The sequence below is a fragment of the Syngnathoides biaculeatus genome, chromosome 17 (assembly GCF_019802595.1).
Source record: "Syngnathoides biaculeatus isolate LvHL_M chromosome 17, ASM1980259v1, whole genome shotgun sequence".
In the NCBI taxonomy this organism is placed as follows: domain Eukaryota; kingdom Metazoa; phylum Chordata; class Actinopteri; order Syngnathiformes; family Syngnathidae; genus Syngnathoides; species Syngnathoides biaculeatus.
Window position 1 is genome coordinate 7,923,285 of NC_084656.1, and position 21,394 is coordinate 7,944,678.

Below are 21,394 nucleotides of genomic sequence, written 5' to 3' on the forward strand. Positions count from 1 at the left end.
ATCGCTGGCCAATCACAGGACACATGAAGAAGCACAAATAAATAACCATTTGCACTTACGTTTACACCTGTTGACTCTTCAATTAAGCAATATTATGGTTTTAGGATGTAAGAGGAAACCAGAATATGTGGAGAAAACCCAAGCAAAGCTGGGGAGAACAAGTTAATTCCACACAGGCCATAGCCCGCATCTGAACCAACAACCTCTTAACTGTGGGTTAATTTTCAAAAAACTCATCCACAACTCCACCTGTGAGAAGTGACTTCATTTTATTAATCGGTAATATTGGCATTAACGTTTATCATATTTTTCAGTATCCTTCGTTATCCCAGGTCACTTCGTAGTCTGGATACCGAACCTTCAGTTTCTCAGTGGTTATTGCGTGGTTTGCTCTTCCGAACCCCTGCAAGGAAAACCAGAACTTGTCACTTAACCACACTGTCAGAATTTGAAGGGATTGTGTTTGTCAAACGGGAAACTCACCATAGAGTAGCCGTAAACATGGATCTTCTTAGCCTGGGCGTCATGTCTGATTCTACCACCGCCGATACACTCGCAGTCCAGGAGTCCATCCTTCTCGAGCTCTTGAGAAACCTTGTCGTAGATATCCGCTGACATGCAATGCAAAGAGGGTCCGTCTCATGCGATTAACAGTTTGGAAGCCACGGTTGACTTAACAGCAGTCCCGTTTGAGAGATTTTCAATATGCTGGCTGATATCCCAGGGAACTGGGTGCACTTTTGGTTACAATAAAGGATGAACAGTACCTATCAATCAATATTCAGTTTTCGAAAGATGCTTTTACTATTTTCTGTTGTTGTTTTGCTATGTGCGTGAGTGACCATGTAAACATACTTTCTAGTTCTTTTGTGGCACATTAAGCAGTTTGAATTGTATTGCGATACTGTAGTTCATATTTTGAAGACCTTATTCTGCTAAATTGACACGCACGAACAATCGACTTATATAGCCTTATTTATCTTGGTCCGATTTATTCAGTCATTTATTTAGTTAAGCATAAACGTTTCGTCTGCATGCACATTTATTCAAATAAAACGCGTTTTCATATAGACTTGACATTGATGCTTACTCGTTTCTGCGGTCACATTTCGCAACACATTAGTTGTGCTCACCGTGGAACTCAGCCCAGCTGTACCCACGGACTATATCGACTTCGGTATCGTCGTTTACCTCTCTGCTGTGCACTCTGATGAGCACGTACTTAAAAACGCCGGACGGGTCGATGTCTGCCTGCGGGATGTTTACCATGCGGACAGCCGCTTTCGTTTGGGTGCACATCTCCACACAACACGACTGGCACGCAAGCAAACAAGACAACAAACTAATGGTTTGTATTTTAACCGCAAAATCCGTTTCGGCCTGTGTAAATGCACAATGTAAACATGCAAGGAAATAACACTTCAATTTGTTCCCGCAAAAAGCCTAGTATTTTGTATATAATTCACTTCCGTATTATCAAACTGTTTCCATTTCCGGTTTTCAATATAATTTTGATATTCTGATTAGTTTACTAAATTACATTACCTAAAAATTTTCAGGGGCTTTGAAAATATTATTTTGACGTTAAAATAACATTTTAATAATAATCCTATTTATTGACTGAAAATATTTAAATTATAAGATTTACAGTCTGTAGTTGTAACTTTTATTTAGAAAAGAACAGGTAGTAGTTGCTACAGCTCATAACTTCACTACAGACTGGATTGTCTTTCTGCCAATCAGAGCTCACGTTCGTCTTGACAGTGACAGCCAGCAATATTAAAACTTTATTAAAAATTGGCGCCAACAATTACGTTTGGTAGGGCAAAATATTGGATTATTATTATTCAAATCTTGCCTTATTTAAGATGACCCAGGTGATAGGTATATGATATTGACCAGATACCACTGCTATTAACCCTGAATATATCCAAATGCCTACAGTGATTATTGATATTTTATATAAATGTGTTTTAATTGTAACCAATACAGGGTGTAGTCTGACTTTCGCCTGAAGTTAGCTGGGTTTGGCTTCAGCGCTCCCGCAACCCTTGTATGGATAAGCAGCTGGGAGAATGGATGGATGTTTTAATTGTGTTTCAATGAATGAATAGCATTGTCGTAGCCATCAGTTATAAAACGTCTTCAAGTTATATAAGGTAAATTAGATAAGGCCTGCAGCAGAGTATTAAAAAAAGAATATTAAAAAAAACAACCATTGCAGTTAACATGGAAGTTGTAATTCGCAACATTAAATATTGGTATTTAATATAATATGGTATTGAAACTGTGTCCATGATTCCCTAATTTGTGCTACAACAACAACATACAATTTAATTTCTAAAACAAAGGCTAATATGATGCTCAATCAGAATGGTCTTACAGACACAAACATTTAGAAACATATTTATCTTTGTGTTGGCTCTGTACTCCAGAAATTAAAAAAAAAGAAAGAAAGAGAAAAACGATTGCAATACATAGTCTGGTTTGTGTGTGGTCCACCAGGGACATTATGTATACAGTATTTATAAAATTACAGTAAAACATATTCAGTGCAAGGCATTACAAGTCTGCTGGAGGCTCTACAAAATCATGAGTTCCAAAGCATTTTTTAAATTTCACATTCATATTTAAATCCAAGGTGATCTCTGTAGAGCCAACATGTGTAAACTCTATGTGAACCATTCCTTTCTGGTGCAATGTGTTATTGCAGGTCTAGATGGCTCCATCATTGAGTCCTCGCTTTTTCCACTCACAGGCTCGGAGTCCAATGAACACCAGAACGCTGACCAACAGCAGCACAAAAAGAACTATGAGGCTTTCCCATACTCCTGGTGCTAATGCCTTCCACATACAAACTTTTTCAGAGGGCAGCAAATTACTCAGACTCAACATGTAGCCAAGAGCCCACCCGACTGAGGTGTCACCAGCCTGTCGGAACAATAAAAAAAAAAATGACAATGGAACATATCCCTTCATTTTCTTTCAAATGAAAGCGTTAAGGATGCACCCGACTGTTACGAGGTGTCAAAGCTTTCACCTTCTTCTTGAAAGAAATGCTTGAGAATGATTTTTCATCAAATCTGTATCCTTTGAGCAGGAGGACCTTGACAAACACAGAGGAAGCACAATAGTCCTTCAGTCGTGATGCTTCATCTGGATCAAGAGCCAGCATCTAAATGTGAACAGAAACAATGTGATAATAAGTTTGTGCACAATAAATAAATCAACGGGCAAGATTACTACTCACAAAAACTCATTTAATACAAAAACAACAACACACGTACTGTAGAACAAGGTTAAGTGTTCTGTAATGCGGAACTTTTCTTTTCAATTCCACCAATTTATGGAAATTGCCATACCCATGCATGAATTTTACACCGCTTATTCTGTTGAGAGTTGCAGGTGAATTGGAATCTATCCCAGTTGCCTTTAGTTGGGTACACCCTGGAGTCAGTGGCAGTCATTTGCAAGGCACACCATTCATACATTGAGAACAATCTAACATGCCATCCAAGTGCACTTAGAGCAGACAAACTCCCCCTGAGCTGGGATTTGAACCCAGAACTGTGTTCTTGCTCTGATACAAGACAGTAATAGCTGAAATCTTTTAAAATGTGTACTTTTTAAAATAAAGTGGCAATTTAAATTTCCATCGATCCACTTTCTTCCACTTATCTGAGGTCAGGTCACAGGGCCAACAACTTTAGCAGGGAAGCAAAGACTTCCCTCTGCACAGCCACTTCCTCAGCTCTTCAAAGGGAATCCCGAGGCATTCACAAGCAGGCGGAAAGCCATTTTCTCTCCAGCGTCTCCTGGGGCGTACCCAGGGTCTCCTCCCCCCTGGGACATGCCTGGAACACCTCACCTTGAAGGCATCCAGGTATCCTGAACAGATGCCCAGGCCCTTTTCATCTGGCTCCTCTCAATGCGAAGGATCAGTGGATCTGAGCCCCTCCCAGATCACCACGACCACAACCTGTTCACCACATACAAAGTCCTCATCAATGCAGAAGCTGCACTGATCTGCCTGTCGATCTTCGGTTCCATTTTCATAAACAAGACCCAAAGATATTTGAACTCCTCCACTTCCAGATAGATCTCATCCCTGACCTGAAGAGCGCACTCCACCCTTTTCCGACTGAGGACCATGGCCTCAGATTTAGAGGTGCTGATTCTCATCCAGGCGCTTTCCACTCAGCTGCGAACTGCTCCAGTGAGAGTTGGAGATCACAGCTAGATGAACAGAACCACACAACCACCTCATATGCAAAAAGCAGAGATGCTTTGCTATGGCCACCAAACTGCACCCCCTCCACAGCTTGGCTGCACCTTGAAATTTTGTCCATAAAAGTTATGGACAGAATCCCTGACAAAGGGCAGCCTTGGTAAAGTCCAACCCTTACCGGAAACGAGTGTCACTTACTGCGTGCAATACGGGCCAAACTCTGACATCAGTCGTACAGGGAGCGTACAGCTCGTATCAGGGTGTTTGATACCCCGTACTCCCGAAGCACCTCCCACAGGATCCTCCAAAGGACACGGTTGAATGCCTTCTCCGAGTCCCTAAAACTCATGTAGATTGGTTTGGCGAACTCCCATGCATCCTCAAGGACCATGCCAAAGGTGAAGAGCTGATCCACTGTTCCTGTCACTTACTAGGGAGGCTGAGGAATGTGATCCTCCTGTAGTTGGAATACATCCTCTGGTTCCCCTTCTTAAAAAGCAGGACTACCACCCCAGTCTGCCATTCGAGAAGCACTGTTCTCGGTGGTACTGGGGTTCAGATTGCCAAGGTACCTGCCTTCAGCCACCCCCCAGCTCACACTGCAGCCAACTCGTATGACTGCTTCCACAGGTCGTGAGCCCATGGTGAGGGAGACCAATGTTACCCTTTCGGGCTGCCCACGGGTGCAGGCGCAGTCACCAAGTGCTTGCCTTTGAGCCCTACCTCCAGGTCATGCTCCAGAGGTGGGCCCCGGTGATCCACGTCTGGGTAAGGGAAACCTAGATGTATTGTTTTTGCACACCGGGGTTTATTGAGCCTTGGTTTGTTGGGTCCCTCACCTCGGACCTGTTTTCCACAGGTGAAGCTCCAGACAACTTAGCTCCTAGGATCATTGGGACATCAAAACCCCTTCGCCACGATAAGGTGATAGCTCAAGGATGGGCTAATTTAAAGTTAAAATACTTCAAATGATTTATTTTTCGATGGAGGGTCAACAAGTTATTTAAAGTTGTGAATCAAATGACTCATTCTTTGATTTATTCTCCACCTCCCTGAAAAATGGCTAACATATAACCAACATCTCTGTCATGCAGCACTATTTTGCAAGTTTTTGTTTTCATATTCAAAGAAGTATGTGCAAAGGTTACATTTGAGTGGATGGGATGATGGAGTAGAATTTTTTCCCAAAATGTTCTTAAAAGGTTTTTTTTTTACTAAATGAAACATAACCTGAGCTCACATTACCTGAGCAAAACTCATCTTGCACACTGTTTTAGCAGCCTCCTCCATTTGCGCAGGTGTGCTAATTGTGATTCCAGTGAGCCGTTGTAGGAAAGAGTGAATGTAGAAGAAGGCCGAAAATGCCTGTTTAAGAAATCAGACAAGTGTGATAATTGCATGTACAGCACATTGACTATGTATGGGAAAAAAAAGTTGATGCGTTTCAATAACATTTTGTATTTATTGTCACTGTCACGGATTCTTACCATGAAGCTTCCAGTCACGTTGGGCTGAAAGACTTTATTGAAGGAGCAGTGAGAGAAGGGGCACACGTCGAAGGAGAAAATCTCTGACACATTGCCCACACATTGCTCATAATGTCCACTGCCGTTTATTAGCAAAGAATCCTGAGATTTGTAGCTGCTTGGTTTGTACTTGGCTGTGCATGGAGAACTGAAGATGCTGGCCAGATTTACTCTTATAGATGAGTCTAGAGGATGGCAAGGGTGGGTAACTGATACTGAATAACCTTGAGACTGAGAGAGAGAAAGCAGGATATCGAAAGAGATGGATGATTTTTTTTTTCCCAAAAGCATTACACAGGAAACAAATAAAAAAAGTAACAACCAATGCACACTTAACTTATTTAAACATAATTCATTTAAGAGTATCCCAACCAAATCTAAGATGTAAGTACTGTATTTGTGAAGAGTTTTTTAAAAAAATCTGCTGTTTTGAAACTATCACGCCATATTTTGCTCACAGTTGATCTTAAATGAAGTCAGGCACCTTGACAATGTGGGCCAGCAGCCTCTTGAGGACCTGATCCTGCCCGTAGCAGAGGAAACTATGTGTGTACAAAGAATACTCTTGTCCATAAAGACGTAGCTTCATCATGTCCTTCTCATCCTCCACTCGTTCCTGAGTCACAAATGTTATCTGGGTAGATGCACCACCGAAGTCGAGGGCCCCCACTGTAGGCCTGCCGGACTTCAACCACCGGCCTACAAAGCCATACTAGAAAGAAATTCCAGTATAGAACAGAGTGAAATCATATTGGGGTAATGACAACCAAGCGCTCACTCAGATATCGACACTTAACCAGCTCAATGTGAAATGAGTAAACTGCAGTAAGTCAAATTCTTACCCATTTTACCCTTACCTTAATGAAATTCTCTAAGAGGTAATTGACGGTGACCCAACCAAAGGCTCCCTCCTCTTGACCTGAGAGTATGGCAGCCCCCTGATAGCTGAAAGGGTATGACTGGATTTTACGGCCTGCTTCTTGCAGAATTTGAGATGAATGCTCTGGACTGGAAACCCTACGACGATGAAACATCAACCTTAACACACCAAACAGTGTAATTGGATTTAACTTAGTGATGAAAATCTAATGTTATCCTGCATTCATATTGGCAATTTGAAGTCTCCAATTAATGGATTTTTTTTGGTAAACTGGAGTGGCAAGAGAAACCCACGCAGGCATGGGGAGAACTTGCAAACTCCACACAGCGGGGTTGAGATTTGAACCCTGGTGCTCAGAATTCTGAGGCAGACACTCTAACCAGTTATTCACCATGACATCTTAGATAACAACATGTAGCATACAATGTCCTGTCATTTTTCCCAATACAATGATTATAAATTAATGAAAGGGAAGCTATACTGTGTGCAGAGGATTGTTTTTCATTGTGCTAATTTATAAAAATCACTATGGGCAAAAGTAGTGGAAATAGGGTGGGTCACTGGCCTTGCCTCCCAAATGCCCCCATGCAAGAAATATTTTATATTTATATTTGTTATTGTGTAGTTAATTTGAAAAGCTCCTAGAAAATATTTCTGTGAAAGGAAATAAATACTAAAGGATACCAGGATTTTTCTGGCTTGTCGGGTGGTTGTGCGGCTGTCCTATAACCCACCGACCCAGATAGATCCACCCTGCACATCTCCACATTTAGAACCAAAAAATACAAGAGTAATCCAGAGTACGATTTCACTCTTCACAGCCTGAAGATCATTAATGTGATAAGGATGGCTGTTCTTGATTCAGTACAGCTTTTTCACAAGAAAGCGCAATGCAACACAGCAATTAAACCAGACAGATTATTACCAAGCTTGACTTACTCCAGAAGCCTCATGCCAGCTGTGGCCCCCAGGTACACGGGTGTGACCTTGTGTCTGTGTGCAGGGACGTCGTGCACTGCCTGATCAAGACACTCCACCAAGCTCTGCCCCGCTGCACCCTCTTTTCCGGCATAGCTGGATATTCCGCCTCCTGAAACAGGAAATAGCTCTTTGTGACATGGATCATGTTGTAACTTGATCTTGTTGCCATATGTATTCGCCTCAGCGTTGGAAAAATGCCCAAATTTATCGTACCTGAACAGGAAGCTATATCATTGTTGAAGGATTGGTTATTATTAAAAGTGGACAATTGAAAATCAGAAATGGGCGTCTCTGTTAATATATGCTTGTAGCCACTGCTTAGTGATGGATTACATATACGCTAATTACAGGTATGTACAATATTTCCATTCTATGACATATGAATTAGTGAATGGTAAGCTTGTAAACAACAAGTATGAGAAGATAAAAAGAGAATAGAACTGGTTTTAAACATTTGAACAGTCCAGTGGGCTAAGTTCCTACGTGGACAAGCAGTAGAGAATATCCATGGATGATTAGTGTGACGTAAAGCCTACCCTTTGCATGACATTCGCTGTGTTGGGTGACCACGCCGGTGCCATTTTGCTTGTCTGCAGGCCATTTGTATACAAATAAGGACGTGTGTGAGGATCCAGCATCCAAAACAATTCCATACTAAAAAGATTAGGGAACAAATATGAAGATTCTAATAAGAGCATGTAATGTAAATGTAGCCTACACAAGTGTTCAGTTTTCTCTAATTTACACTGACACAAAAACCACACATACCGACATGATGATCAGAATGCTCACATGTGTTCTTTACACGTTTTTAACATCCAAAGTTTCAAATTAATCCTAAAGAATCCTTTGAGTACTTGAAGGTTTTAGCATTGTGATACCTAATTAACGTCTACTGGATATGGGTCACTGGTTTTTAATATGTATACTATGCAAACACACGCATATATGTACTGTACATATACAGGTTGTATATGAGCTATGAGCACATTTTGAGATACAAGTGCACTTCATACCCCCACTGCTAGATAGTAGCAGCAAACTTTAACAGATCCAATCACCATCAATTCATACTGACTTCCTTGCAGTGGAAGAAGAACAAGATGCTGTCTTGTGGTCATATTTTTCTCATATGCAGGTTACGTGGAGAGCAATTATTGTAGCTGCATATTTTTATCCCATGCAATACTCTCGGGTTTCTTTTTCTGATGAAAAAACATTAATAAAACTAATTTGATGCAGTCTTTGAACAGGTGTAAATGGAATAATTACCTTTCCATTTATTTCAACCGAAAGATGATTTGCGATACAAGCTTAGTCACAGAATGAATTAAACTCTGATCTCAAGGCACCACTGTATATCAGCCCAAAAATACAAACTACAAGTTTTCTTTTTTTTGCAGTAATCCCCCTGGAGCCTAGCTAACTTTCACATCTTTTCCTACCATGCCTTCGGGCATTCCTGGAAGGATTCTTATGGGATGCTCTGCAGCTCCATCATCTTGCCAATTTTTTTCTGTCATCCATTTCTTCAAAAACAGGTTGAACTTGAAAAAGAGTAGAAATTCACCTGGAGCCAAAGCGTGTCAATATTAGGGTTACTCTGGCACGGCGATGTATTATTATTTTTTCTTTCCGGCCAGGCATTCTGAGCTTGCATATAAACATGGTGAAGCAGTTGCAATCTGTCCCAACACTCGTGTTTCCTCGTCTCATGCACTGACTGACGCAAATGCCACTGGATGTCTTTGTAGACATCTGAGAGAGTGTCTGGCTCACATTGAAGGGGAAAACTTGTAGTTTGTTGTTTGGGTTTGAAGGATATCTACTGTCACAACAGTCCAGAGACCTTTCTGACACACCTCATACATAGCACACACACACACACACACACACACACACACACACACACACACCACACACACACACACACACAGAAACTGGAGTTGACCAGTCATCACACATTGTTTTCATTCCATGTAAATGTTAATCAAAATCTAAATAAACGATCATAAATAATGATGCAGCATGGGTCTCTGCACTCCCAACAACCACCACCTTCCCCTGTTAAAAGCTAATGTGAGTGCATATTGTGTAGATACAGTTAGTACTGTGGAGACCAATGTGTGTGTCTGTTAAGTGCATTAACTACAGATTGTTATTTATAGAAAATATGAAAATATTATATCAAAGCACACTGTCTTTGTTAACCATGTTTACCCCACCAGTGAAACAAAAATAACCTACAGTACCAACCTTACCATGAACCCGGGGGCCCTGGGAACATCTTCGCTTGGCACAGTGAGGAGCAGGACCGCAGCCAGACCGAGAAACAGCAATACGATGAGGACAGTAGGATGAGCCGCACACTGAGCCATGACCGAGACAAAAAGTGCCTTCAGCGATGACTTAAATACAGTATGTGAAGCCAGTCTACCTCCTGTGCTTCTTGTTTACATCCCACTGCAGAAAGCAATGTTTAACACTGCTGGATTTATGATCCTCCCTACGTCTGAGCTCCAAGGCTACTCGTCCTGTGGAAGGAACAATGTTCCTACTTAGAGCCTGAGTTGATGAGGAAAGAGACCTGATGCACATTTGTCGCTTGGATGGAGTTTGAAATCCACGTTTTCTTGGTCCGACAGACAAAGGAAACAATTATTCACTCATGAGATGTAAACTATAAAAGTCTTGGCCTGGCAGGGGTCTTCATCGTTGGTGATTTGACTGAGGAACTCCAGGGCTACTTGTTGTTTGTGTCTAGTATTTGCATGTAAATGAGTGCAGCCTCAAAGCTGGCTTGCAAATTGCAGCCTGTTTTGAATGTAAAGTTAAGCTTGGAAGTGCATTTTACCACAAAGGACTAAACTGGCGTTGGTGCAGTTTTGTGACAATGTTTAACTCTAAAATGACTTATTAATTATTCTAGATGGATTTTTGAGGTTCACATGTTAAAATACCTATTTGACAGCCTCTTTTTTAGCTCCACTACTACAAGGTAATACTAATGCAGAACACCCATGAGAAAGTGGATAATATAAGTTGTATTGTTATTTCACATTTCAGAACACATGGAACAATGTTTAACCATGTAGAATTTTCTCAATCGGGAATCACTGGCAACAAAGACTTGTTTTTGACCCACCTTTTAGAAATTAGATGCCAGTCTATACAAATTAGCATTAAGGAACAAGGACGAAAGAAGAATCGGTCCCTGAACAAGATTTTACGAGCGGATTTTCTCCTACAAGAAGAGTTAAACGTGTGCATTTGTATGTGAAGATAGACCTCCTTAAAGCTTTACACATGCAAATGATGCTGATGATAAATAATTGAAAAAAGACAATTTTGGGAGTTGCAATTATGTTTTATTTACAGTTCTATTACCGAAATGGTTCAATTAATGAAGAAAGAAAGTGTTTTGTACTGTATATTATGTGCATGTGTGCGTGCCTCTGTAACAACGTGTGTGTTTGTGCACAAGTGTGTTTGTGTGTAAATAAATAAGAATAGTTGTAAAAGACATTCTCAGCAGCAGTCATAACACAAGCACTCTGTACAGTATCCATATCCCCGTCGACACTAAGCCAAATACTATAAACATTTCATTCTGTTCAACTGCATCATTCACTTCGAATCCACAGTCACAACACATCAGGAAAAAGAAAAAAAAAAAAACACTTTCAGAGTGGTAATAACACGTCGGCATGCAGGTCACAGCAAATTGTTAAAAGGTCATGGACTAATGCGTGTTTGGCACTGTGTGATTGTGCAAAATGTTACAACTTTGTTCAAAATCAATCTGTAGACTTAATTGCTGTCTAACAACGGCAATTCTAAAAAAAAAAAAAAAATGAACAGTTAAGATGAGTTTATGGCCATTTTGTTGAGGTTTGGGAGTGTCCTCTCAGCGTAAAGTGCTATGTGGTGCTGCACACCAGGAAGGCAGTTGTTTCTCAGCTCCAGAAACTAGGAAAAGGCCCGTTTTTGCAGCCAACCAAAGCTTGCAAACGTAGCAATGCTTCAAATCCACTCAGACTCCTTCTTGAAAAAGTTCCCCAGCGACAACGTGTGCCACAAGGAAGCTTTTTCAACAAAGATTGAGGGCTGGTTGGCTGAAAAACTTGGCCTTTTGATGCAACCCTTTCGAGACCGGAAAAGTGAGAGACTGCAGCAGGAGAGAGGAAGACAGAGGGCAGCCCCAAACATGGCTTAGAGCATAAAAATATCATTTTGCAGTTTCATCAGAGTGCAAAAAACAAAAAAGCTTTAGTCTTCTAGAAAATGTGCTAAAGCTCATGTGGATAATATTTGTTTTTGAAATTTATAGTATAACCAAAAAAAACATGCATTTGGAATTTTGGTGGACAACCAAAGGGGGAAAGATATTTTGATTTATAACCATCATCACAAAAGTAATAACATGACCGGTGACATTCCAATATGAGTAGATCATACTGTATACAAACACACACATGCTTTCATGATTAATCATTGTTGTTAGTAGTTGTTTAGCAGTGCTTTCCAATGAAATAAATACAACCTAAACTATTTCAAATGTGTGAGGTCACGCAAACGATTCTTTTTAAAGATGCACATATGAAAGGAAGCTTACGGGACATAATATTGCAAGACTCTGCTTGTAAAAACTAAATATTACAATGGTTTATAGGCTCTACTTGGAAGTGATATGTTACAGTACTTGCATTGAAACTGGCATCTTATTCATGAATGTAACTAAAGGTTACCAGAAAGCGAGGAGGCAGGTAAGGAAATGGGAATAAACATCAAGTAAATCAATCTGTCTAAAAACTTTCAAGATTAAAAACAAATACCCAAATACGTAGGTAGTCATATACATATGGAAAATTCTGTATGTGATTGGGATGGATCCGTGCATGCTCAGGGACCCTAGAGGCATCGACCTGTATGGTCAAGTAATACAGATATTAAAAAGTTGGTAATTGAATATTTTAAGCCACGTTTTCAACTTCCTGACAATTTCAGTTGCCAGCGGTGAAAAAAGGAGGATGATGTCTCGCCTCTCATATCACCTTCCTCTTCTTTGTTTCCTCTCTCCTTTGGCTGGGGTAAGGGGGACCGGGTGGGGGGGTTGGTCACATGGTCACGCTCCCTACACCACAGTGCTGACGGAAGGATCGGACAAGTTGAGCTGTCCTGTGATGTCAGTGGGTGGGTATTGCTGTGGAGTTGGAGAGAAAACAAGGGGAGGAAGAACACAAAAGAGTATTATATCCTGTCAGAAAGTTTTCCTTTAGTGGAGTAGTGGTATAATATTCACTAGATTTTGACATTCTAATGCGCTTAATTACTGGAGCAAAGATTTCTAACCAATCTCAGGCGGCTTAGTTTTGTTCTAGAGTTCTTGTGCCTGAGGTGGGTCAGTTGGGAGCGGACGCTATGTGCACACGAGCCAAGACAACAGCACGTTTGAATCATGTCTTTCCTTCAAGGGATGGTTTTCTTTCATTGGAGAAGTCATTCATCCATGGACAGAGATGTCATCTCTGATTTTAAAAGACCAGAAAAAAAGGTTGATTTCAAAGTGCTGTTGTGTCCGAGCCATAATTTTATTACGGTGCACTTTATCTAAAGCAGAGTGAAGTAAATTATGGAGGGGAGCACTCAGACTTAGTTTCCATGCAAGTTGCTAGTTGCTATGGTCAAATTATTTCTGCCTTAAGAATGGAGTCTGACAACCGCAAGTTATATTTATTAGCGTTATTTTTTTTTTAATTTGCATACCTGATTGAAAAATTAATCATAAGATATCATAAATCATTTTGGAAAACAATTACTGACTTGATAGTATTAAATTTTTTTTAATAAAAACATATGGAGTGTATACATAATGTGCTTAAATTGTAGTGCTTTTTATCGTAATTTAAAACTTGGAGCGATTTGCAGAAATATGAAGGGGTATTAGGGCAACACTAAAAAGAACTATGAGAAAAAAGTTATGATGTGTAAAGTCATATATTTTAAAACACCAATCCCAAAATTTCTCCAGGAACCACTGAGTAGTGGCTCCCCTCGAGACAAGATATATAATTACCAAGTAATATCATTATACATTTATGGAAATCTCTTGAACAAACGCCAAATGACCGAACTTCTGGGTTCTGTTCTCCCAGAAACATTCACATATTAAACTATTCATACAGATGTAAATGCAAGCAGATTTAATCAATCTTAACAATTAGATAAGTTTGGATGCTCTAATTCTATGGCTTTCTTCACATAGTATCATCTTATTTTTCAGTGAAGCCCCAATACTGTACTCCTCTCTACAGAGACATCCACACTAGGAAATCTTCAAGAATGGATGTCCCCCACTGGCTTGACCTTCACTTTTCTGCTCATCTGCCTGATAGCTCTTTCAGTGGCCTCTACTGGGGTCAAAGGGAGCAGCACAATGGAGACGTCACAAGCAAACTAAAAAATCTACTTGCTCAAAAAATACAACTATGATGGAGCTTATCACTACATAGCAAAACTAAAGCGGCTATTACACTGTTTTCTACTGCCACTACATCTATGACACTTTGCATGCTTGTAGAAGGAGAAAGGAGCAGTGTGGCATGTGGGTGAGGGACACTGACACTAAAGTCCATTGATATCCATTTAAGTAAAAGAATAACATTTATATAAAATCAAAAGAAAGGTCAAAGACTGAGGATGGTAAATAATTTGGTTCCATCTTGTCTTTAGACTAAATGCTTTTTCTTTCTTAGAGCTTCTCCACTTAGGTTCCCGCACCGAACAGGAAGGTAAAGTAGACGCAATAAAAATGATGATTCCTCTCTTCTTCTCTTCGATTCTACTGCCAAACCTCAAGAAGGGAAAGTAATTGTGATTTTGTTCAATATAAGGACAATAATAAAAATGACAATGAACACGAGAGAAAGTGAGTGACAATATTAAAAAAAAAACCCACAGAGACTACAGAAATACACACTCACATACGCACACACACACACACACACACCCAAACACACACACACACACACACACTGATATATATGTATATATTGATGTGTATACACTTATAACATCACATTTGTATTTGTACACAGGAAAAAGTGGTGCTTTTACACTGAACTGTCACAAAGACACTCTCAATGTGCGACAACAAGATCCAAAGAGGAATGAAAACAAAATAAATCAGTTCACGTTTGCATCAACAGCAGAGTGAGAATCTACGGCCTCATAAGATCACAGAGTAGAAAGAGAAAGTAGAAGTCTTCACCACCTGAAAAGGTCACAGACAGTCCACGACGAAAACACTGAAAAATAAACAATAATTATGATGGCAATATATGACAAAGCAAAAAAAATAATAATAATGATAAAAATTGATTTGAATTTTGAGATAAATCCGTGAGTAATCCTGAAACAGACAGCAGGATCAGTTTAAAACGTTGTTAGTTTTCTTCTCAGCAGGCTTGGCCGTCCAAAAAAAAAACACCTTCCAAATGGAATTTTGGATAAAACGGTAGGACACCGGGGCATGCTTCCAACCAAAACAAACCAAACAGATCAAGCGCAGGACTGGTGCAAAGAAAAGGTGAATATGTTAAAGATAAAACTGCCAAAACGACTGCTCACAAACACTTAAAACATACAAAGAAACACACAAAACCATTACAGAACACGCACTACACCATGTCCAAGAACCAAACATTTGGCAGATTCAACAACCAAACCAGCAGCCCAAGACAACACATCACTGGCAGCTTTTTTTTTTTTAATCACCCCCCCCCCACACACACACACACACACTGCGTAATGAACGTTGTCGCATAGCCTCTAATCGTTCTAGCGTGTGGCCTGACCTGCCCTGCACTTAAGCACTCCACCCTGTGGAGGCGCTAAGGATGGTCGATTGTGGATCGGATGTTGAACGGACAGACACGTGGCAGAGGCAGCTGAGCCGCATGGATGTGGATGAGTGGAGCATGGGAGGCTCTCATGATCGGATATGGAAATGTGTGCAGAGAGGACAGAGGAGAAGAAAATAGAGAGGGAGGAATAAACACGGGAATATGTTGCTTCTCGGTCTCCTTACCGTGTCTTTGGAGGACCTACGTCTCTTGATGCTGGAGGCCAGGGTGGTACTGATGGACCTAAAAGAGGCTTTCTTTTTGGGGTCGGGCTCTGCTCTACCACTTTTTCTATCCTAAAATAAATATATGTAGAAGCATTATTCATGTTCTATGGGTGGGGAGATAACCTTGCTTTCACTTTGTTCTTCCATTCCCAGCCACCCCAATAATCGACTCTAAAGTATTGTGCTCTAATTAGATGGGAGCAAAATGAGCAAAGAGGACGATAGAGAAGGTTCAGGATGTGAGAGTGGGAAGGTTTAACCGTATGATATGAAGGCACTCATATAAATTTGATGCAAGCTGTCACACAGGTTCAGCAAAGCTGGCAAGGTAGTTCAATCGTAGGGCTCTTCGAAATGCATTTGAATGAATGATGGGTAGTAAAGATGTCAGTGGGTGTGATAACATGTTTCACTAATGAAACTATTCCAAACATCGCCAACCATTCCCTGACCGCACACTTCCCAGTTCTGATGGTTAACAACACCCACATTCAATATAACCAGCTAGAAGTTAGGCCAAACAACCTCAACTAGATTTTTGGACATTTTGACATGCATCCTATTTCAATCTTACAAAGAAAAAGATGCACTTTTAACCATATCCATCACCATCAGAGTGCCCCACCACAACTCTCAACTCAACAATTTGGTGTTTGTGTGCATATAAGAACTCATATTAAGGTATTCTTACATCCTGAGTCTCTAGAGAGGAAGATGGCTGCATAGGGGAAGAAAAGAAAAATAAAATAAATGTCCATCCACTTGACTGTTTTTACGTACGAATATCCTTCTGCTTAAGCCAAAAGATCAGGAAAAGGAAAAATAGCTTGAATAAAAAGCCAGTAGCAAAGCAAACATCCACATTCAAAGCCAGGCAGATATAAAAAGTCAAGCTACAATCGTGTTAGTGGAGAGCATCTAAAATGCATATGAATGAGGGATACAGCAGCAATTGTCATTGAAGCCCATTTAAAATCATTATACCACAAAAGGTATAATGGAAATTCACCCCACACATCAGGGAATGAAATGGGATGAAAGGCATCAGAAAAATGAAAATGCAGACTCTAGATCCCAAATATGCACCAAATGTCAGCTAATGCAAGAAAGAAAAAAAAACACATACTTCATATTTTATAGTGAAAAGAAAGCGTTGCATGAATAAAGTAAAGAATAAGTGAGAGGTGGAGAAGTGCAGGGGAGGGTTTTTTGGAAGGGCCAGGGAAGTCTGGTGTGAATTTCATCATGCTCGGACATTTCATAGTTGGATGGAAAGATAAGAAAATGGCAAAACATAGCATAAATAAACACAAAACAAACAGCATGACAAATTCATAATCTCCAGCACTGGCCCCACTGTACATTCTTTTTGGTTCATTCAGGGTTTTTTTTAGGGCATGTGGGTGCCATCCAGCACGTTCCTCTCAACCCCCTGATGACGCGATCAGGTGCTGAGGGGGAAGTGGCAGACATGACTGGCATGAAGCTGGCAGAAGGAGCGATTGGTGCACTCATCACTTGACTTTAATTAAGAATAATGTTACTCTCCTGTTGGAAGATGACAAGTCATGTTAGTTCAAAATGGAAGTCTGGGAAACACAAACTGCCATAAAATGTATTCCATCGGGAACAGAAATACATTCCCAAATAGACCTTTTTTAAAAAAAAAAATCTTTCATGTTCTAGGCTTGATGAAGCACTGCATGTTGCAGTCATGGCCATGCAGGCAATGTGGGACCATCATGTTGGTAGGGGGCTTCCAACTCATCATCATCATCATCATCATCGTCGTCATCATCATCATCATCAGCTCAGATCATAACAGTTTTCTTGGATCACTTCTAATAGGACACGTTTGTTCAGAAAGTGCACTTCTGACTAACATTTTCCTTGGAAACGCTTGAAACCCCCTTTTGAAGCTACTTGGTGTTGCTAAGCTGGATGTCAACATGAAAATACAGAATGAAAAAAAAACATTACAGAGGAACTCTAAATTAAAGTTATTCTGAAACCATATTTTTTATGTACGGGAAAAAACAAAAAAATATCATGAAATTGCAAATACAACTGCAGAAGGGCACCAGTGATGGCAAGAGATGGAAGAAAGCGATCTTGACCTTTTACACATAACTATTAGGTTAAAAGGTATTATCAATACCTTAGGATCAAGCTCCCAAAACAAGGTTTAACCCTTCAAAAATTTACCAACTATAGTTCAGTGTGACTTCATAGTGTATGCATGTACAGGTGTGTCTCAATAAATGACTTTATCATGGAAAAATAGATTTCAGCAGTTCAATTTAAAATGTGAAAGTTATATACACTATATTCTGTAGATTCATTAACCCTTTCCGGTCAAGGGTTGGAAATTGGTAACAGGTTTAATATAGTCGAAATTTATAATTTCTAACCCTAACTAACACAACTCCGTACCATCACAGATGCTGCCTTTTGAACTTTGCATCCATGGTTCTTTTTCTCTTTGGCCCAGAGGATACGACGTCCACAATTTTCAAAAACAATTTGAAATATGGAGTCTTCGGACCACAGAACACTTTTACACTTTACAACAATTCATCGTAGATGAGCTTCGGTCTAGAGAAGCCAGCGGCGTTTTTTTGATGTAGTTGACAAATGGCTTTTGCTTTGCACAGTACAGTTTTAAGTTGCACTTACGGATGTAGTGGCGAACTCTTTTTACTGACATTGGTTTTCTAAAGTGTTCCTGAGCCCATGTGACGATATCCTTCACGCACTGATGAACATTTTGGATGCAGTGCCACCAGAAACATTGAAGGTCACGGGAATTCAATGTTGGTTTTTGGACTTGCTGCTTACATGCAGTGATTTCTCCAGATTTCTGACCCTTTTGATAAAATTATGGACCATAGATGATGATATCCCTGAATTCCTTGCAATTGTATGTTGAGGAAAATTGTCCTTAAACTGTTCACTTATTTTCTCACACACTTGTTTAGAAATAGGTGAGCATCGCCACATCTTTGCTTGTGAATGACTGCAATTCAGGGAAGCTCCTCTTACACCCAATCATGGCTCTCACCTGTTCCCAATTACCCTGTTCTCCTGTGGGATGTTCCATACGGGTGTTCAATGCATTGCAATGCAGCATTCCTCAACTTTTTTTCTGTCACCTGTCCCAGCTTTTTTGGAATGTGCTGCAGCTGTAAAATTCTAGGTTAATGATTATTCTCTAAAAACAATACATTTAATCAGTTTGGAAATTAAATGTATTTTAGATTCACTTAAATATAGGTTGAACATTATTTGCAAATCGTATTCTGTTTAACACAGCATCTCAATTTCACTGGAATTGGCTATGTACGGTATATCTATCTAAAAATCATATATTAAAATATCAAATTAACTATGTTTTCCATGCTATTCATTATTATTGAGAGACATCTGTATGTTGTGCAATGAAAAGTCAGTTAAGTGTATTTTTGCATCATCAGCATCTAGAGACCAAGCATGACAGCTTCGAGGAAGAAAAAAGTTAAGCTTCACAAATATATTTTGAATAGTCATAAGTGCACATTTTCTGACGTGCCTATGTATGCCACTTCAGGTTGTATACCGACGTAAGGCATGATAAATAAATATTTACATACAATTGCACATATGTACAAGCAGTTTGTAAAATTGCCAGCAATAGGATTCCAGTTCTCTGTGGTCGCTGCACTGAGTGAGGAGGAGGAGGCCACATACACTGCAATGCTAGCTAGATTTTCCATCGTGATGGTTTCGTGTCTTGTATATCCAAGTTGTCATTTTGAATTTGTCAAAATGAGGTAACTGTGAGCAATCATAACAGCACACCCAAACAGTATAAATAATGTCTGGCACAGGACATATTGGATTAGCTCAACTCATGGGCTTCCTCAGCACTCCTTGCATGAGGTTTCATTATAGCGCTTGATATCGCAATGAAGATTGTGCGTATCTTTAGCTCGAAGGCTCTGGTGATGGTTAATGAGCAAAGATGAGCGTGCTTGAGCCATCTTTGTTTAGCCTTGCAGAAAAATCGATGTGATCGTCGCTGATGTGGATCTAAATCGTGCCAGTCTGCTCGCAGTTAACTGTCCCCCTCTCCTTTCTCTGTGAGGCATCACCCAGCCCCCACCCATTTCCTACCCAGCATGCAATCGCTTGCTGAACAAATCCACAGAATGTACATCTATATCAGGACGCTCACAACACGTACATATTGAACAGTAGTCGGCAAGATGGCAGACAGTTTTAGGAAAACATTGGTTTTGGAACTTGTGAATTATATACTGTACCTTTTTCACTGAGTTCTAGGTCATATATAATATCATATGGTGCAATGCGCACATCACAGAGGCACAGCAGCTAGCAACTAGCCATTACATGTAGCCCGTGCAGGGAATGAGAGCATAAGACTGAAGGTAAAATGGGCACCTCCTCCATTACTGGTTTGTATTGTTGCTTAAAAGGTCAGATCATGCAAATTAAAAATAAATGAAGCTGTTTTGTCTTTTTTTGAAATTATTTTTTACCACGTAAAGCATATTGAGTTACCTTGTGTATGAAATGGGCTATACTGTATCAATATATTTTCTTTCCCCTGCTTTCCTTTCAATTATTATTATCACCAGATTTAACCTATACAGTGCTTAATGGTGAGTCAACCAAATAGCCGAATTATATAATTACATTAAAATGGAAGACGTTTTAATTTGATACTCAGTGTTCCACATTATTTTCCACACTGAAGCTTTTACCATCTACAATGATCAAAGATTTTTGTTTAAATCATTAATATTAATCAGACTTTTATAGAACAAATGGCAACAGTATTGTTTTTTTGTTTTTGTTTTAGGGTTCCAACATATGCAACTCAGTTTAAAAGAAACATAAAACAAAAAACAAATGATTTTTGACAAATGTCATATTTTAGAAAGTATTTAAAAAAAAGTACAAATGATATTTCACCCCAAAAACATATCTGCTCATAAATTTACATTGGAGCTGTTCTTGCACAACGCTTTAAAATCACTTTTTTATATTAAACTTGTAATTCAGTTGATAGTGTGTTCCTGTATCTCATTTGAGCTTGCAAGATTTGCCGTTTGGAGGTAAACTGCTGTCCATTGTCACAGTCCTTCCTTTTCTCCAAATCTCCACAAGTCCTCAATAGAGCTGAGGTCAAGGGGCATTTGTGGTTACGCCATACGTTTTTCTCCAGCTAAACCTATGGCAAAACTTCAATTGTATGTTTTGTTGTGTGTGATGGTGAGTTCCTGCAAGGTTATTATCTTACTGCTTACTACTATTGTTTTTATACTGTAGCAGGCAATTGTTAGATCGGCATGCCACATAATTCTCAAGAGGTAATTTTGACACCTTTCGGCACCTAAAATGGACATGACATTTCAGTCACAATTGACCCCTCCGTGGATGTTGCGCAATCCACGTCACTGACCAAGGCCAGAGATCTGCATAATCTCGGACTCAAATCTCAGACAACGCTGGCTGGATGGCCCAGTATAGCTTCTGTTGGCGTTTTATCGCGTATTTGGGTTCTTTAACAATAGATATGGTTAAGAGGTGTAGTCACGGACTTTATAATAGTGACGACAGGTATCCTGAAAGGCTAGTTGGTGGAG

At 39.9% G+C, this 21,394-nt stretch overlaps 3 protein-coding genes and 1 long non-coding RNA gene across 6 annotated transcripts in view; 1 reads left to right on the forward strand and 3 right to left on the reverse strand.

Moving 5' to 3' along the window:
* Nucleotides 1-250: 250 nt before the first annotated feature.
* phpt1 (phosphohistidine phosphatase 1) lies at nucleotides 251-1,477 on the reverse strand. Its single transcript, XM_061802116.1, has 3 exons — nucleotides 1,134-1,477; nucleotides 484-611; nucleotides 251-403 (listed from the first exon to the last, which is right to left on the reverse strand). Exons 1-3 carry the CDS (start codon nucleotides 1,297-1,299, stop codon nucleotides 311-313), a joined length of 387 nt encoding a protein of 128 aa, XP_061658100.1. The 5' UTR covers nucleotides 1,300-1,477; the 3' UTR covers nucleotides 251-310.
* Nucleotides 1,216-3,193, forward strand: LOC133491190 (uncharacterized). Its single transcript, XR_009792364.1, has 3 exons — nucleotides 1,216-1,348; nucleotides 2,759-3,024; nucleotides 3,101-3,193. It is a non-coding gene; the product is annotated as an uncharacterized LOC133491190 (long non-coding RNA).
* LOC133491188 (ectonucleoside triphosphate diphosphohydrolase 2-like) lies at nucleotides 2,716-10,055 on the reverse strand. Its single transcript, XM_061802114.1, has 9 exons — nucleotides 9,877-10,055; nucleotides 8,152-8,269; nucleotides 7,574-7,724; nucleotides 6,612-6,771; nucleotides 6,239-6,466; nucleotides 5,716-5,985; nucleotides 5,474-5,593; nucleotides 3,041-3,175; nucleotides 2,716-2,931 (listed from the first exon to the last, which is right to left on the reverse strand). Exons 1-9 carry the CDS (start codon nucleotides 9,991-9,993, stop codon nucleotides 2,716-2,718), a joined length of 1,515 nt encoding a protein of 504 aa, XP_061658098.1. The 5' UTR covers nucleotides 9,994-10,055.
* Nucleotides 10,056-10,970: 915 nt separating this feature from the next.
* LOC133491153 (glutamate receptor ionotropic, NMDA 1) overlaps nucleotides 10,971-21,394 on the reverse strand; it is a 41,233-nt gene continuing 30,809 nt past the window's right edge. Inside the window, exons 20-22 of one of the 3 annotated variants that reach the window (XM_061802055.1) lie at nucleotides 16,438-16,464; nucleotides 15,705-15,815; nucleotides 10,971-12,818 (exon numbers count right to left, since the gene is read on the reverse strand). In XM_061802055.1, coding sequence (XP_061658039.1) covers nucleotides 12,750-12,818; nucleotides 15,705-15,815; nucleotides 16,438-16,464 — 207 coding nt within the window. In that variant the 3' untranslated portion in view covers nucleotides 10,971-12,749. The remainder of the gene's footprint in view (nucleotides 12,819-15,704; nucleotides 15,816-16,437; nucleotides 16,465-21,394) is intronic. The other 2 variants (XM_061802057.1, XM_061802058.1) reach the window with 2 other exon arrangements.

What these genes read in the sequence shown, in the direction of transcription:
- phpt1 (XM_061802116.1), bottom strand. Translation starts at nt 1,299, where the DNA reads ATGTGCACCCAAACGAAAGCGGCTGTCCGCATGGTAAACATCCCGCAG. An exon ending in CAGCTGGGCTGAGTTCCACG is followed by an intron (nt 612 to 1,133) that starts GTGAGCACAACT and finishes ATTGCATGTCAG; the next exon opens with CGGATATCTACGACAAGGTT. An exon ending in ATGTTTACGGCTACTCTATG is followed by an intron (nt 404 to 483) that starts GTGAGTTTCCCG and finishes TTTTCCTTGCAG; the next exon opens with GGGTTCGGAAGAGCAAACCA.
- LOC133491188 (XM_061802114.1), bottom strand. Translation starts at nt 9,993, where the DNA reads ATGGCTCAGTGTGCGGCTCATCCTACTGTCCTCATCGTATTGCTGTTT. An exon ending in GCAAGATGAGTTTTGCTCAG is followed by an intron (nt 3,176 to 5,473) that starts GTAATGTGAGCT and finishes GTTCACATTTAG; the next exon opens with ATGCTGGCTCTTGATCCAGA. An exon ending in GCATTTCTTTCAAGAAGAAG is followed by an intron (nt 2,932 to 3,040) that starts GTGAAAGCTTTG and finishes TTGTTCCGACAG; the next exon opens with GCTGGTGACACCTCAGTCGG.